The 17022-nt window shown below is 20.4% G+C and overlaps 2 protein-coding genes and 1 non-coding gene across 5 annotated transcripts; 1 reads left to right on the forward strand and 2 right to left on the reverse strand.

Annotated features, from left to right (window-relative positions):
* Window positions 1-276: 276 nt before the first annotated feature.
* Window positions 277-348, reverse strand: Trnaq-uug (transfer RNA glutamine (anticodon UUG)). Its single transcript has one exon. It is a non-coding gene; the product is annotated as a tRNA-Gln (tRNA).
* Window positions 349-3057: 2709 nt separating this feature from the next.
* LOC107999428 (rho-associated protein kinase 1) lies at window positions 3058-12960 on the forward strand. Of its 2 annotated transcripts, XM_062077259.1 has the most exons (9): window positions 3058-3726; window positions 3813-3955; window positions 4053-4076; window positions 4622-8250; window positions 8408-8939; window positions 9061-9324; window positions 9503-9629; window positions 9734-9805; window positions 10835-12960. In XM_062077259.1, exons 1-9 carry the CDS (start codon window positions 3633-3635, stop codon window positions 11359-11361), a joined length of 5412 nt encoding a protein of 1803 aa, XP_061933243.1. In that variant the 5' UTR covers window positions 3058-3632; the 3' UTR covers window positions 11362-12960. The 2 variants fall into 2 exon arrangements, with proteins under 2 accessions (XP_061933243.1, XP_061933244.1); XM_062077260.1 differs by lacking the exon at window positions 4053-4076.
* On the reverse strand, window positions 12826-16118 carry LOC107999458 (WD repeat-containing protein 13-like). 2 transcript variants are annotated; one of them, XM_017059320.3, is made up of 5 exons: window positions 16012-16116; window positions 15590-15796; window positions 14844-15520; window positions 13284-13576; window positions 12826-13197 (listed from the first exon to the last, which is right to left on the reverse strand). In XM_017059320.3, the coding sequence occupies exons 2-5, from the start codon at window positions 15669-15671 to the stop codon at window positions 12951-12953; spliced, it is 1299 nt and encodes a 432-aa protein (XP_016914809.1). In that variant the 5' UTR covers window positions 15672-15796; window positions 16012-16116; the 3' UTR covers window positions 12826-12950. The 2 variants fall into 2 exon arrangements, with proteins under 2 accessions (XP_016914809.1, XP_016914808.1); XM_017059319.3 differs by having other exon boundaries at window positions 15590-16118.
* Between the last annotated feature and the right edge of the window lie 904 nt (window positions 16119-17022).

The following is a 17022-nucleotide window of genomic DNA, read 5'->3' on the forward strand; positions in this document are numbered from 1 at the left end:
GTATATATATATATATTCGATTTGTAATAAAAATTAAATATTTTTATTCCATTAATATAATATTAATGCATTTAAGTAATATTAACTATCATTATAATTATTATGAATATTAAATAATATATTTTATATCATTTATTCTAAAACAAATTATTAAAATAAATACATTATTCATATAATTATATGAAGAATTTACTTTATGAATTTTAAATAATTTATTATATTTTAATTCTAATTTTGTTTAAGTATAATAAATTTTTTTATTAAAAAAAACTTGACAGGTCCCACCGAGATTTGAACTCGGATCGCTGGATTCAAAGTCCAGAGTGCTAACCATTACACCATGGGACCGATATACTAAATATTTTTATTATTATTATTTTGTAGTGTAGTTATTTATTTTAATGTATATAGATTTATAAATATATTAATATGTATATTTTTTAAAAGTATTTATTGTATATTTATTTGATTAAAAAATTATATTATATTATTAGTATTTTAAATATATAGTATTTAAAATATAATAGTACTTTAAATCTAAATAATAAAAGTTCTACTAGATCATAAATATAAATTGATATAAACATGCAATTCAAATATTCAGATCTAAATTAAAAGAATAATATATAAATATTTAAAATTCTAATATTCATAGATTCGAACAGCAGTAAGAAAGATAATAGAGAAGATAGAACTATCTTATTCTATTTGTTTCATTTAATGAAAAATTCAATTATTTATAATTTAATAAACAATCAACTGATATTTTTATATATCAATTATTTTTTTGACCTCTAGAATTTTCTAAAGATTCTCAAAAATATATATTTATGGCTTATATATTCTTATACAATGTAATGTATAAGAATACATTGAATGTATAAATATACATTGTATATTTTATATATTATATAAATATATGTATATTTTATATATTTAATATATGTATCTACGAAAATTAATAAATAAATATATATATACATATTAACCTGATCTATTTTCTGAATCAATGATTAATTTATATTGATTTATATTATTTATATGTATTATAAATATAAAAACAGTAAATATAAAATAAATAAATAAATAAAATAAATAAATAAAAAATGTTTAAAAAAAAATTGTTTATAAAAATATAGTTTGATATAAAGAAATATATAATATTAATAATATAATATTAAAAATGAATGCTAATAAATCATATGAAGATCAATTTTAAAACTCAAATAAAAATTGACTCATTAACTCATTAACAAAAAAAATATTAACTTATAAATATTAAATAATAGAAAAAATAAAAATAAAGTAAAAATTAGAAAATTAATGCCATTTATGAGATATCGCAAATGAAAATATAAATAAAAAGATTAAATAATAAAAGAAAGATAATGATAGAAATTAATTATGGGAAATCTTGTAAAATTTAAGTGACATCTTTTAAATATTAAAGACATCTCTTTAAAACATCATTTTTAAAAATACTTAAGAGATGGCGTTATTCTTCAATTTTTACTCTATGTCATTTTAGTTTTGAAAAGATGTCTTTGGCTCTCAAAAGATGGTATTGATGGTATGTTCTTTATTTTTATTCTTCTCTTATTATTTGTTCTTTTGACCACATTAAGTTTTATTTCTGACTTTTTAGAGATGATACTAATTGTCAAATTTTTATTCTTATTTAGTTATTTTCCTTATTTATATTTATTTTATAAAATTTACAGATTATTATTTCTGATTAATTTATTGTCTTTTTTGATAAAATCTATTAATTAAAAATGTTTCATCAATTTTTTGTCTACATTGAATAAATTCTAATAAATATTAATATAATTCTAAATATATATTAATAATATACAAGCAATAACGAACGTATAAATAAATTTTAATGGCATTACGTTTAAATTCATTTTTACAAAAAAAATATATCAAAAATTAATATTATCTTCATTGTGTTGTAATAAAAAAATATGAACTTAATTTTTATTTCATATTCATATATTTTGTCTACTATTCGTAACAATTAAAAAATTTGATATAATTCAGTATATATTATGCATGAAAACATTTATGATATGAAATAAAATATAATGAAATGATATATCAAAGAAATTATTTTTAAAATATATTAATTTTACTAATTTTTGATTGAATTAAAAGTACTAAAATGCTATAGAAACTATACTAAATATTTTAATTTTTTGCGGAATCGCAATTTCAAAATATGAAACACAAAATTAAATATTATTAAATGTTAGATTACTCTATATACATATATATATATATATATATCTTATAATTCAATTTCAGAACAATATAATTTTATATAAGTATATAATTATTAAAATATAAATAATTTTTTAAATTAATAAATTTTTTCTTCAAATTTAATGAAAATCTTAATGAAAATTCTTTATAAAAAATAATGCTTTATAAATAATATTAATAATTAATAATTAATATCAATAACTTTTTTTATTTAATTTGTCTACATTAGAATTTTTTTATATAATTTTTTATATATATAATTACAACAAATTTATGTTATAATAAAAAAAATATTTTTTTATGTTCATATATATATTTAAATTATTTAAAATTATTTAAAATTTTTCTAATAAAATATTTAAATAATATTATACATATAGTTTTATATATATATATATATATATATATATATATATATATATATATATAAATATAATATAAACTTATATTATTCTGACAAAAAAATATTTAAGAAAGAACGAATTTTTTATTTATTGAATAATTGTGTATTTATTACATTATTATTTATTATATCATTAAATTATAATTTGTACACACTCAATGTTTGAAATAATTTATAAATTAAAAAATTAATTAATTTTTTTTAACTAATTGAAGTAAATATAATATTTTTGCAAAATAATTCTTTTTGTATGACTAATTCAAATTTAGTAAATTTATATAAATATTATTGTTACATTTAATTATTATTAAATTTTTTTGATGCATTTCGATTATCTGTTATATATATAACATATATAATGTAATGATAAGAATGAAAATTTCGTTTTTAATTTATTCATCTTTATAATTTAATAATAATGATAAATATACATATAATGTAGGACTATAAAATATTATAATCTAAAGCAATTTTTTAGTCAGAATATACATACTATATTTACATTAATGTTTGAGATAGAAAGAGAGCAATAGATAGAATAAAAAGACAAGAATAGAACTGGGTTTGGCAAGCGTGGTGATTTTACACCTACCTTTTAACCGGACCGTAGTTGATTGTATTGTATTCGTTTTACGATACGTATCATGCTTGACCCAGGTGGTTTCCCTAAGAAAAGTGTATTTCTATTTTACATATTATTACAACACTTCATCATTGTTGTGACAAATTTATTTAATATTCTGTACAATCGAAGCTAGTTCTCAATAGTTTTAGATATCAGAAATATGAGATTACGAATAGTTGTGATATGTATGTCGTAAAATTAGAACGTGTTACAATCTACTAGATTTTTCACTTTTTACAGTCATGCATTTTTTTAAAAAATTATAAATTTTTAAAAATGACTTAAACAGAGACTTTAAGAATGACTTAAATAAATCACGATCACCAATTTCAATGCGCGATGCTGAATATTATATTATGTTGGATATGTTGGCTGTTTTGGGCGGGTCTTCCGATAATTACAGCCTATCCCGTATCATCGTCTATACGAACAGGTACAATAATTGTATATTCAATATTTATTTTGATAACATGTTATTAATGATAGGTTATTTTGCTTTTAATTTATCATACATTTTAGATTTATCATATAACCATACTTCATCAAAATGGGAACAATACTGGATACAATATACTCTTGGTCTTTTAAGTGTGACAGTTACAGCATTTACTTTAGTTGGCTGTCTTTGTTGTCGAAGACCTAGAAGACCTAAAGGATTTCAAGTAATTAATTGTCATTTTTATATTACATATAATAAATAGAAATCCTTATTAAAGTTTTTTATTATCTAAATAATAATTTATTCGTTACTAATTATAGGACAAAGCAGAAAAATGCAATCAGGTAAAATTAATATCACAAATTTTTTTAAAGATTTAAAGTTATATTAATCTATAAATTTTAATAAAAATTAATAAGAATATCAATTTTTTTATTTAAATATTTGAAATATTATAGCAATTGATTTTGAACATAATATTTTTTTTATGTTTTTTTTCTTTTACATATTTATATATATTATTAATTACAAAGTGATAATAATTTATATAATTATTATGAAAATATTTCATAATATTTATATGATTTATATTTTATCAATATAAGAAGAGTAATTAATATATTTATTTATTTAAATATATAATAAATAATCATGTATATTATAAAAACATGTATGTTATGTATATTACAAAAAAATATTTTTTTTTTAAATATTTAAAACTAGTTGCATGTATATTATTTATAAATTATTATAATATATATAGTTTAACATATTAAACTATATAAAATATTATAATAATGTAGTTTAATATATTTTAATTTTTTTTAAACTTTATTTTTAATTTTCTACAAAAGTATTTGAAAAATGTAAATGTGATTTTTTGTTATAGGAATTCAAAGATGGAAACAATATTGGTCAAGAATTAGTATTTGAGCATTCTTTTGAAGGTTTGGAGTTAAATGTTCCACATATATTAGCTGTTTCAGAAAGAGTACAATTTGATCCTTTACCTGTAGAACATATTATATCTGGTCCTAAAAATATTTTAAAACCAAAGCCATTACCTTTATCATCATTATTTTTTGAAAAACATCATTCTGATTCTACTCTGCCAGAATATTGTCGTGAATGGTTTGATGCAAAGGATTTATGTATATCTAGAGAAAAATTAAAATATTTAAGAGAGATTGGTCATGGTTGGTTTGGAAAAGTTGTAGAAGGTCGTGCAGATTTAGAAGGACATAAAAGGACTTCCAAAAATGGTGGTGTTGTTGTGAGAATTCTTACAGAAGAAGCTACTATGAAGGAAAAAGCTTGGTTTCTTGGTGAAGCTACTCCATATTTGAAATTACATCATCAAAATATTTTAACTTTGATAGGTTTTTGTTTAGAAACTGATCCATATTTATTATTATTTGAATCATGTTCAGTGGGTGATCTTAAAAGTTTTTTGTTATCAAACCGTGATAAAAAGTCTCAAGAAGCACTTAATAAAGAAAACATTCTAATTCGAATAGCATTGGATATTGCTGCTGGTTTAAAACATATGCATTGTAATGGATTTGTACATACAGATTTATCTGCTAGAAATTGCTTAGTAGCATCAGATTTATCAGCAAAACTGGGAGATTATGGAACTGGTGTAGAAAAATATCCTGAAGATTATTATGTAATTGGAGATCGTGCATTACCTATTAGATGGTCAGCACCAGAAAGTGTAGAATGTACTGATACAACTATTGAAACTAGAGAAATTACATCTCAAGCAAATATGTGGAGTTATGCTATTTTTCTTTGGGAAATTATTACATGGGGAGATATACCATACCATGATAAGAGTGATGAACAAGTAATTCAAATGCTTTTACATTTAAAATCAAATCTTTCATCAAATGGTATACAAGTTTTACAAACATATTTAGAAAATTGTCCATCAAATATATATCAAGCAATTTATTTAAGTTTAAATTTAAATCCACAAAAAAGACCAAATTTGGATGAGATAAGACAATTTCTTTTAAATGAACATATAGAATGCTTGGATTTTGAACAAAGATGGGAAAATTTACGAGTTAATGCTAAATATGTCCGAAGTGCAAGTTTGCAAGATCTTAGAGGAAGTATCGATTCAGATTATTGGACTACTATTGTTGATGATACACCACATCAATCATCATTTCGACTTGGACCTAATGAATTAGTAAAAAATATACCAAGTATTAAAAATATTATTCATCATGAATCAAGCTCTGAAACTGAAGAAGAAAGTTGGAAAGGACGAATTGAACAGGGAGTTTATACTGAAAAAGTAAAACAAAAATCTAAATCTGTTACTGATTTAATGGTTCTTGTACATATCGATTTTGATTCTGATGCAGAATTATCAATGGGAGCTCAAATCTCAGAAAAATATGGAAAAAAAAAATTACCTGCTACTGGTAGTGATAGTGATCTTAGACATAGTATTCATACAGATGAATTCGATGAAACATTAAGAAAATTGCGGAATCCATTGCCAAATAATACTTCTAACAAAATCAGGATGTTAGATACTGCAGAAAAGCCAAAATTATTGACATTAACCATGGATCAAACTCAAACTCCAATTTTGAGATTATCTTTAAATAACAAAGAATTTGATACTACATCTATTGTAAATACAATTACAGAAACACATAATGATAAACATATACTAAGACTTCTATCAAAAGGAGATCCTAATCCTCCTCTTTTATGTTATGTACCTGATGATACATCTTCTGAAATATTAAAAAAAGATGATAAATCTCAATGTAACTTGTGTACATTTAAGCATGAAAATACTTTTTTTTCTAACAATTGTTCAATTAATTGTGGAACTGATGAAAATACTTTAGTTGATGTTGCACTTTGGAATCATGCATTAGATTCTGCTTTAGAAAAGAAAGTACCTGGTTTCTTAGATGAAGGTGAATTTAATGAGTATGCAGAATCTTTATTTAAACAAGAAAATAATATTGCATCAGAATTAATTGTAACTATTGAATCAAATACTTTGCAATCCCAGAAACACTATAGACATAATTCAGATAAATTCTCCAACGAAGAAGATATAGGCATGAATCGGAGATGTTTATCAAATGAAGATGAAGAAGAAAGAAAACAATTATCTACTCCTGATGATGAACAAAGTTCTGATTCTGGATTTAGAGATAAAGAATCTTATGAAGAAGAAGAAAATGTTTATGCTTTAATTCCATCAACTTCTACTAATAATTCTACAATAAATATACCAATATATAGTGAAGAAGAACAGTTACAGATTTTATTTGAACTAGATACTATTCTTGATGCAGAATACTATGCAACACTTCCAGTATCTGAAAGAATGACAGAAAATTTATCTTCAAATAATCATATAGAAAATAAAATTATCTGTACAAATGAAGATGAATCTGATTCTATTCATACTGTAGATACTATCATTGAAATAGATAATAATGAAAATCTTACTTCTAATATCAATTTGCTAGAAAATGACATAAAACCAATATTAAATAATGAACAGACAATTCAATTAGAAAATATTAAAATTAAAATTGAGGAAAATATTGAAGTAAAAAATTTAAGTGATATTAATTCTTCTTCTCAACAAACAAATTTAAAAGATTGTAATATTGAAACAAATATCAAATATTCCAAAGGACAAAAAGAATTAAAATATTTACAAAATAAAAATGAAATTAAAAATAAAAACGAAAATAGAAATGAAAATAATATAATTATTAATACAAATAAGTATGGAAATGAAAATGAAAAAGAATTTAAAAATAAAGATGAAAATGAAATTGAAAATAAAAATGAATGTGAAGATTTAAGTGATATTAATTCTTCTTCTCAACAAACAAATTTAAAAGATTGTAATATTGAAACAAATATCAAATATTCCAAAGGACAAAAAGAATTAAAATATTTACAAAATAAAAATGAAATTAAAAATAAAAACGAAAATAGAAATGAAAATAATATAATTATTAATACAAATAAGTATGGAAATGAAAATGAAAAAGAATTTAAAAATAAAGATGAAAATGAAATTGAAAATAAAAATGAATGTGAAATTGAAGTCAGAAATAAAAATGAAAGTATAAATGCAAGTAAATATGAAAATAATAATAAAAGTGATATTAAAAATAAAATTGAAAATGAAAAAGAAATAGGAACAATATATGAAAATAAAAATAAAAAGGAAATAGAAAAAAAAAATGAAAATGAAATTGAAGATGAAGACAGTTCTACTATGAGTTTACATAGTGATAATTCTTATGTATCGTTTGATATAGAAGAAGAATTTGTAACAGCAATTCGAAATGAACTTAGAGAAAAATTACCTTGTGCTCAGATGTCTGTTGTAGAACCACTAGAAACTCATGATAATGATAATCCTATATCTAGAGATATAGATAGTAAACATTGGGATGATGATGATAGTGAAGAATCTTCTAATCAAGGTAGTGGAGGAGTGGGTATTTCAATAAGGTATTCATTTTAATTTTTTAATAATATAATAATTTATAATAATATATTAATAATATATATTTTATTAATATTAAATATTATTTAATATAATAGTTATAATTTATTTATCATTTAGGTTTAAAAAACAAAATTTGAAAATCTATTATTTGTTATTTAGGTATAATGTATATGATTCTCCCCTTAGTCCAATTCAAGAAGAAAGAGAAAGTACTCTTACTTCTGAATCATTAATATCAAATTCTAGAGATACATCAATTGCTTCAAAAGAATCTGTTGCTTCAGATGATGTATTACTAGTTGATACTCGAACAAATAAAATGATTTTATTAGAAGGATTAGGAGAAAAATTGCAAGATGATGAACGAGATACAACTAATGGAGATTTGTCTGAGGAAGAAAATTTGGATTATAATTGTTCGATAGTTCGTTCTCGTAATGATAAATCGCATATTATAATTGCAAGTTGTGGAGCACCTTTACCAAGTCCAGAGGAGGAATCTAAATGGCAACAATTACCATCATCTTTTCCATTACCATTACCTTTACCATTGGAAGATGATTTAATGTCAACAAATTTTGGAACAAATCATGGATGGGGTAGTCAGGATGAAGATGAAGAAGAAGAAGAGGAAGAAGAAGAAGAAGAGGATGAAAATAATAGTTCTAGTTCTGGAGAATTTATTTGGAAAGTAAATACATTATAAATAAAAAAATTAAATTTATTAATAGAAATTTATTACTTATTATTAAAAATTTATTTTTCATATATAATTAAATTCATGTTATTAATTAGAAATATTTTATATATAGAGATACAATGAATCACATATGGAACAAATTCAAACTCGAAGTTATTTAAATAATAATGAAGGAGTAATATTAGATGCTGATGTTGAAGATGAAATAGATCTTGAAGAAGAAGGAGAGGATGAAGAAGAAGAAGAAGAAGAAGAAGAAGAAGAAGAAGAAGAAGAAGAAGAAGAAGAAGAAGAAGAATTTACACCATCAGCTTGGAATGCAACATTAGCACCTCATCGTTCTGCATTAAGATCTCCAGATAAAACATTAAAATCTGTAAGTTTTATAATATTTACATTTTCATATTTTTTTCAATATAATAATTTATAGTTTTTTGTATTTATTTCTGCTTCAGGATGAATCGGTGTGTATATTCTTATTTATATAGTAATATTCTTTATATATTATATATACTACACTTAAATAAATTTTGTACAATTGTTAATTTTTTCAGGATCAAAAAAAAAGCGTGTGGTTTAAAAAACAACGTTATCATTGTGTATATGAATATCCTAAAGAAACTCTAGCTACAGAAACTCAAGGAGAATCAACTAATATTTGGGAATCTACTTCATATAGTGGTAAATTTATTTTCTTTCCTTAAAAATATAAATATAAGAATAAAAATTATATTAAAATTGATTTATTATATATTATATATGTGTGTAACTTTTGTTTTGTTTAGATTGGGAGGAAATGATAGATGAACCACGTTTAGATTTGTATCCTCTTGATTATGACGATGCTCATCATTCTGGTATATTTTAATAATATATAGGATATATATTTAATTATATTAATAATTATATTATTATATATATAATTATATTAATTAATTATATATATATATATAATATATATATAGGATGTTAATATATTCATATTTAATATTTTTTAAAAGTCGATTCTAAAGTGCAACAAAAAAGTTCTTTATTTAAACAATTTATACAAAAATGTTAGTTATTAAATTATAATAAATAAGCAATTTAAGTTCGTATTTCTTTTGTTTAATATAATAAACTTAATAATATTTGCTTAAATAAATTGTTTATAATTTAATATAATTTAATAATAAAAATTTATATACACAAACTTTTCTATTTGGAATCAATTTTCAAAAATATTGAATATTGATATCTTATATATATCTAATATAAATATACAGCAAAAGCAAAAAGTATTCATGTATTTTTAAAAAAAAAAGGGAATAATTTTTTTAAATGATTTGAAGTTTTTTAAAATATTAAAAAGAAAATGTTAAAAAAATGTTGTTATAGACAAATAATTAAAAATACTCAAATTCTCTGTTTTTTATTTTTGATCAATTTTTGTAGTAAATCTTTACATTTTTCAATATTTACAATTTTTTTATGTATCAATCAATTTCAATGAACTTCATGTATAATATAATTATATTATATATATTTGCATACATAATTTACTTAAATTTACAAAAGATATATTTCAAATTTTCATTATAAACTCGTATAATAAAAATTAAAGTTAAAAATCGTGACAATTTTTTTTTCATAATATATAATAAATTTTGATAATAATAATTTAAAAAAAATTTTTTTTATTTTTATTATTTACTAAACTGAATTTAAATTTAATCTTAACATTTCTCAAAAACTCAAGTTCTAATTTTAAAAAAGTTATTATATTTTAAAAAATATATGAATATTTTTTTCTCTTACTATATATTTTTACTGCATATTTTTGAAAAATTTTATTACTATTTTTTATTTATATCATTAAATTTATTATATAAATATTTTGTTTATAGGAAATGAAGAGTTTTTTGTAAGCAGTTCAAGTCGTCCATTTCAATTTCAAACTAGTGAGAGTAAATATGTAAGTCAATTTTTTCCTGGTGCATCTACGTCAATGAATGAAGAACGAGATGAAGATGATGATCAACAAGGAATACCACAAAATGGAATAGAATTGTTAAATGATTGTAGTCAAAATCAACAATATCAATTAGGAGAATTAAGGCATACTAGAGATCGCTTGAAATTGAATTTATCTACAACTGGTTCATCTTTTGTTTCTACCAAACAAATGAAAGAAGATGACGTAAAACAATTGCATGAAAGAGAAAATATGTCAGAATTCTCGCAAAGTATAAACTTAACAGAGGACCAACATATGCTATCAAATTGTTTGAATTACAATATGTTACCAATGGTGCCTCCCAAAAACATTCAAGATAAAAAAAAACTTAATTCGATTTCTTCAAAAAGTGCCCAATGTGATACTCAAGAAAAGATTGAGTCTATTGACAAGTGTAGTGTTTTAACTCATGACTAACATATTTCGAAGACGTTAATAAAATGTTAAAAATATAATTTTAGCTGAACTCCGTCCGAATTAATTTTGTTGCAAAAGTACAGTGATTATTCAACGAATTCACTATTAAATGAATCTCGAATTATTGTACATAATATGTAACAAATTTTTATTGTGGCTAAAATGTAATCGATTGTCTATAGTGTTATATTAAATTTTGATTTATTGTATAAAAATATTAATATAGAGCTTAATATTGATATAATTTTTTATATAATTAGCTTCATAAAAAAATATAAAAAAAGACAATCGATTTTTAAAAGCTACAATTATTGAATAATTTCATTTCATATTGTAAATATTTATTGAATTCATTCAGTACATAATTGTTGTCAGAAAAAATTTGCGTAAGTTATTAATGTTATTATTTTCATTATTTTTATTGATATATAATAATTATATTAATTTTTAATTATTGTTATTTTTAAATAACGTATATTTTTCCGATCTATTTTTATTAAAATTATATTAATAGAAAACAGCTCTCTATTCTAAAAGTATTATAATGTCAATCAATGGACGGTACTATAATTAGTCTTAATTTTTAGCAAAAAGTGTATAGTAATTAATGCACGAATAATTTGTTATAAATCTGTATTGTATTATTATTTTTAGAACTGTGATGGGCACAATTTGTGCATTTTTATTTCAATTAATTTAATGAATCAAATTAGTGAAATTACAAATTTCATGTAAGTAGCACAGAAAAGATGCTGCCGAATTCTATTACATTCTATTTCCAATAAATTTAAATATTCTTGAACGATTTCTCACACATAATTTGTCTTTAATTTTTAGTATTCAAATAATTTTTTATGGAATAATATTCTATGAAATGTAAATGCACAAAAAAAATGTTTATTATAAAGATATGGCATTAACTATTAAATTTATAATATTTATTTAAATATAAAAACAAAAAACAATAATGATATGTTAATAATTATAGTTTTTACAAAATTTTCAATATAATTATAGCAAAATATAATAGCAGAATAGATTAGGCTAATATAAAAAAAAAATATATTTAAAAATATAAATAAAGTCAACATATTTGATATTTACATTGATATATAATTTAATTAATATATATGAAATCATACATGTTATGTACTATTAATAATGCTGCATTTATTGTGCAGTTTTACTATTATAATTATTATTATCATTATTGATAATGCTAATTCTGTGCTCATTATAATAGAATATTAATAGAGAACAATTAATATATTGTTATACAAAGCAGATATTGATTTAAAAATGTGTTTCATTGTTTTTATTTCCTATTCCGTTATGACACATTTACATAGGAAATATTTTAATTTTATGTATTTCAACTAACTTTATTAATTTTAATTTATTTTAGCAGAAAATGATAAAAATTTGATATATTGAATAAAATTCAAATAAAATAATTTACTCAAATTATAATATATATAAAGAAAATTTAAAATTTTATTATAAATATTTTACTTATAACAATTATTTTTATAAAAAATTTGTGTATAATATTATTTTATGTTTGTATATTATTAAAATATATATATTATTTATATGTGACGTTGACGATTACGCCATAAAATAATAAGTCCTTGATAATCTGCAGAAGCAAGAAGAGATTCATCAAAATTAAAGGATAAAGCAATTGTAGGTGTTGCATGACCTTGAAGTCGATTAATTTTCGCTGCTTTGCCCTTTCTTGCTGAATCTAAGAGATGTATTGTACCATCCTCAGAACCAGTAGCTATTAAACATGTTTCCATTTGTGGGCAAAATGTCGATTTCACAAAATATTGTCTATAAAAAATTTATAAATTATATTTTGTTATAATTTTAAAATTGTTGTGTATCAAAAGTTATAATAATATTTAATTATAAATTACTTATGTTTTATGGGATATTTTGTCCACAAAGATAGAGAACCTTGATTATCAATAATATGATATAACAATACTATATTACAAGCACTGCTCACTAAAAGTGCTGGCCATGGAGCATCTTTTGAAAGCCATGAACGCCAAGAAAGGCTACTTATCATTCCACCAATTTCTTGTACTCTTTTTAATTTTGTTAATCGACCTGATCCTGGTTCTAATTGAAATGACATGATAATTCCTCTATCATTTCCAACCCATATTACTGAACCACCACTACCTTCACAAGTTAATGATAGAATCTAAAACAAATGTTTTTCTTTTCATTTATTTAATTAAATATTTATTTTTAGATACAAAAATTATTATTTATTAATAAATTTATTATATTATTTATTAATATTATTAATTATTAATATTTATTAATTATTAAAATTTATAATTATTAATTAAAAATTAATATATGAATTCTTTAAAATATTTTTAAAAACATTGAATAATACAAAATTATTGATATCAAATGCATTTTATTATACAAATTATTTATTTTTGACAAATTTTATAAGATAAGAGAGTAAAAAATATTTTTATCTTATATATTTTTAAAATATTTAAAAACTTAAAAAATTTCGCAAAACTTAACAAATAAAAATCCATTTAGAAAATAAATATTTTATTAAAAATATATTACGAATTTTAAAATTATTTTGAAATATGATTGTATAGTTTAATTTATTTCATTTTTAAATCTTATTATATATATACAGGATGTCCTGAATTTAAATATCAAAACTTCAAAAGTATATAGGGAATCAATAAATTATTAAAAAATGTCCTTTAAAAATTTATTTGTTTTGCTGTTTTGGAAAAAAGAAAAGAAACAAGATTTCTATTCTATTTTTCTACTTACTTATTGATATTTATATATCTGTGATATTTCTGTTTACTATATTATTCAAAATAAACAATTTTTTTAATGCAAGTGCATACTAATATTAATTATAAATGTAAATAAAACTGTTAAATATTGTTCTGGTGTAATCTATATGATATATTGCAGCTACAATTTTTAATCTCTTTTATTTCTTTAATCTTTTAATTTCTTGAATTAATTGACATTGAATAAATTTTCTCCTTTAAAATTCCTTATATGAAAAAAATCCATGGATATAATATCTGTTGAATAATTAATATTTATAAGATATTATTTCTTCAATCCATTATTGTAGGTAATTTCTGTTCAACTAGACTCGAACAATTCTGCCAAAATAAATTGATCAATCATTCAATTGAAATTACATTTTAGATTATACAATGTAAAGAATAAGATGAAATTTTCATCTGAGCTTATAAAACAAAATTATATATATAATAATAGAATAATAATAAATAGAAATATCATGAATAAATGTTAATAAAAAAATGTAAAAAAAAGTTTTTTTGTACGATTTTCTCCAAAACAAGCAAATTTCTAAAACACTTTTTTTTTGTTTATCAATCTCTTATAAATTCAAAATTTTGATATTTAAAATATCAAATTATATATTATTAAAAATTTAAAAAACTAACTTTTCCACCAATTTTGCAAGAACCATTGCGAGTATATATACCAGTAGATATATTTAAAATTTGTACAAGTCCCTGAGAATTGCCAGCAACAACTAAATTATTATTTATAGGTATAAATCCACAACATAAAACTTCTGCTTGCTGTTGATCATTAACAACTCTTAAACAAGTTGAATTGTTTTCTATATCCAAAACATTCCAAAGTCTTATTGTAGCATCCAAAGAAGATGAAACTATTAGATCATTACTAATACTCCAATCTAATGAAGTAACACCTTTTTTATGACCTTCGAGTAAGACTATTACTTTTGGAGGAATACTAATAACATCACATATAGATAATAATCCATCTAATGATGCACAACATAGCTTTGATCTATCATTATTTGCAAATTTAAGCATCATTACTGGTGCATTGTGTTGATCAAAAACATGATGCACTCCATCAAATGCAAAACTTTCTGCAATAGATTTTCGTTGTATGTTATAAAGTTTTGTTTTAATTTCTGATTTTTCTTCTTCTGTTGTATAATAATTAAAACTATTTTGTTCTAAATTTTCGCCATAACGTAGAAATAACAATCTTGCTCTCAATCTAAAATAATTTTCTCTAATTTTTGAATTTTTACTGAACTTTTCTTTTAATAATTGATTTCTGCGACGAATATAAAGCATTCCTGTAATTATATTATTTTTTAAATTTATATATTGCAATAAATTGTATCACGAAACATATATGTACAAACCTAAAGTAGGTAATTTGTTTACACGTTGTGCATTGTATTTAGCATCAAGAGCAAAAACTTGTTGATGCCACATAGTAACCATTTTATATGTATTTTATATTATAGAAATTCAATATCGAGTATTAATTAATTTATTAAAAAAAAAATTTTATTTGTTAAGATTTAACGTTACATAAACATCGATATCTAACCTATTAAATGTTTGATCTGTAAAAAATGTAAAGATACAAATGTTTAAAAAATATTTGTACTATTTATTTTTTTTTACATTATTCCCTCTTTCTTAATTTATTTATAACTTATTAAAAACACATTATTATATTGATTTTATTTCTATTAACATATTTTAAGAAAATTTTATCAATTAATAAGTTTTCACTTATAATATATTACTAAATTGATATTGAACATTCATACTTAACATTTTTTTTAAATATAATTCAAAAAATATTAAATTAATTTACTTTCATTTACTTTTTTTGATTGCTATATTTATATACTACATATACAATTTTGTTTATTTACATATGTTATACATATAAAATATTTGTATAAATATATATAAATTAATTTATATTAAATTTTTTATTAAATTCCGAGCTCTGTTTCAATATCAAAATATTTTCATATATTTTTATAAATATAAATAAAAATTAAAACAAATTATTTATATAAATAAATATAAATAAATATATATAAACTATTATTTATTTTGTAATTGAAATTCTAAAATTCATTTTTATTTATGTTTCTTAAAAAGTAAATAAGTTAATGAAATAAGTTAATTTTAAATTATTTAAATTTGTTAATTTTGATTCATATATTTGTAAAAAATATATTATTGTAATAATTTGGATATTAATAATTAATATTTGTATATTGTATATTGTATAATAATTGTATATTTTTATCATTATAATTTATATATATGAATTAATTAATTATAAAATTAATATTAAAAATTTTAAATATTGTTAATTAAAAAAATTAATTATTTTATAATTAATTTTGCAAAATTTCAAACTTTCAAAATTACTTATACAAATAAAAAATTTAAAAAATTTTTCATAATATAATTTTAAAAATTATAAAAGCAATTATAAAATTAAAATATTTTACACATTTATATTGTATAAATATCACAAAGTTCCTTTTAATACATTTATTTTTAGATATTCATATTTATTACACAGTAGTAGCTATTTTTTTTATTAATTATAGAATAGCATTAATTGTGCGATGCATTTTATATTTTCATTTGATAAGTTATTATTTAATAAAAACATAAAAGATATTACCATTAATTGTCATAAGGAACTGCTTTATTTAAATTTTTAAATATATTCATATTTTTTCATTTTCCGATATATTTTGTATTTTCTTCTATTTTCTTATCATATATTACATTTGATATATTTGATATATTTCATTTG

This window comes from Apis cerana, linkage group LG7 (assembly GCF_029169275.1).
Source record: "Apis cerana isolate GH-2021 linkage group LG7, AcerK_1.0, whole genome shotgun sequence".
Taxonomy (NCBI): Eukaryota; Metazoa; Arthropoda; class Insecta; order Hymenoptera; family Apidae; genus Apis; species Apis cerana.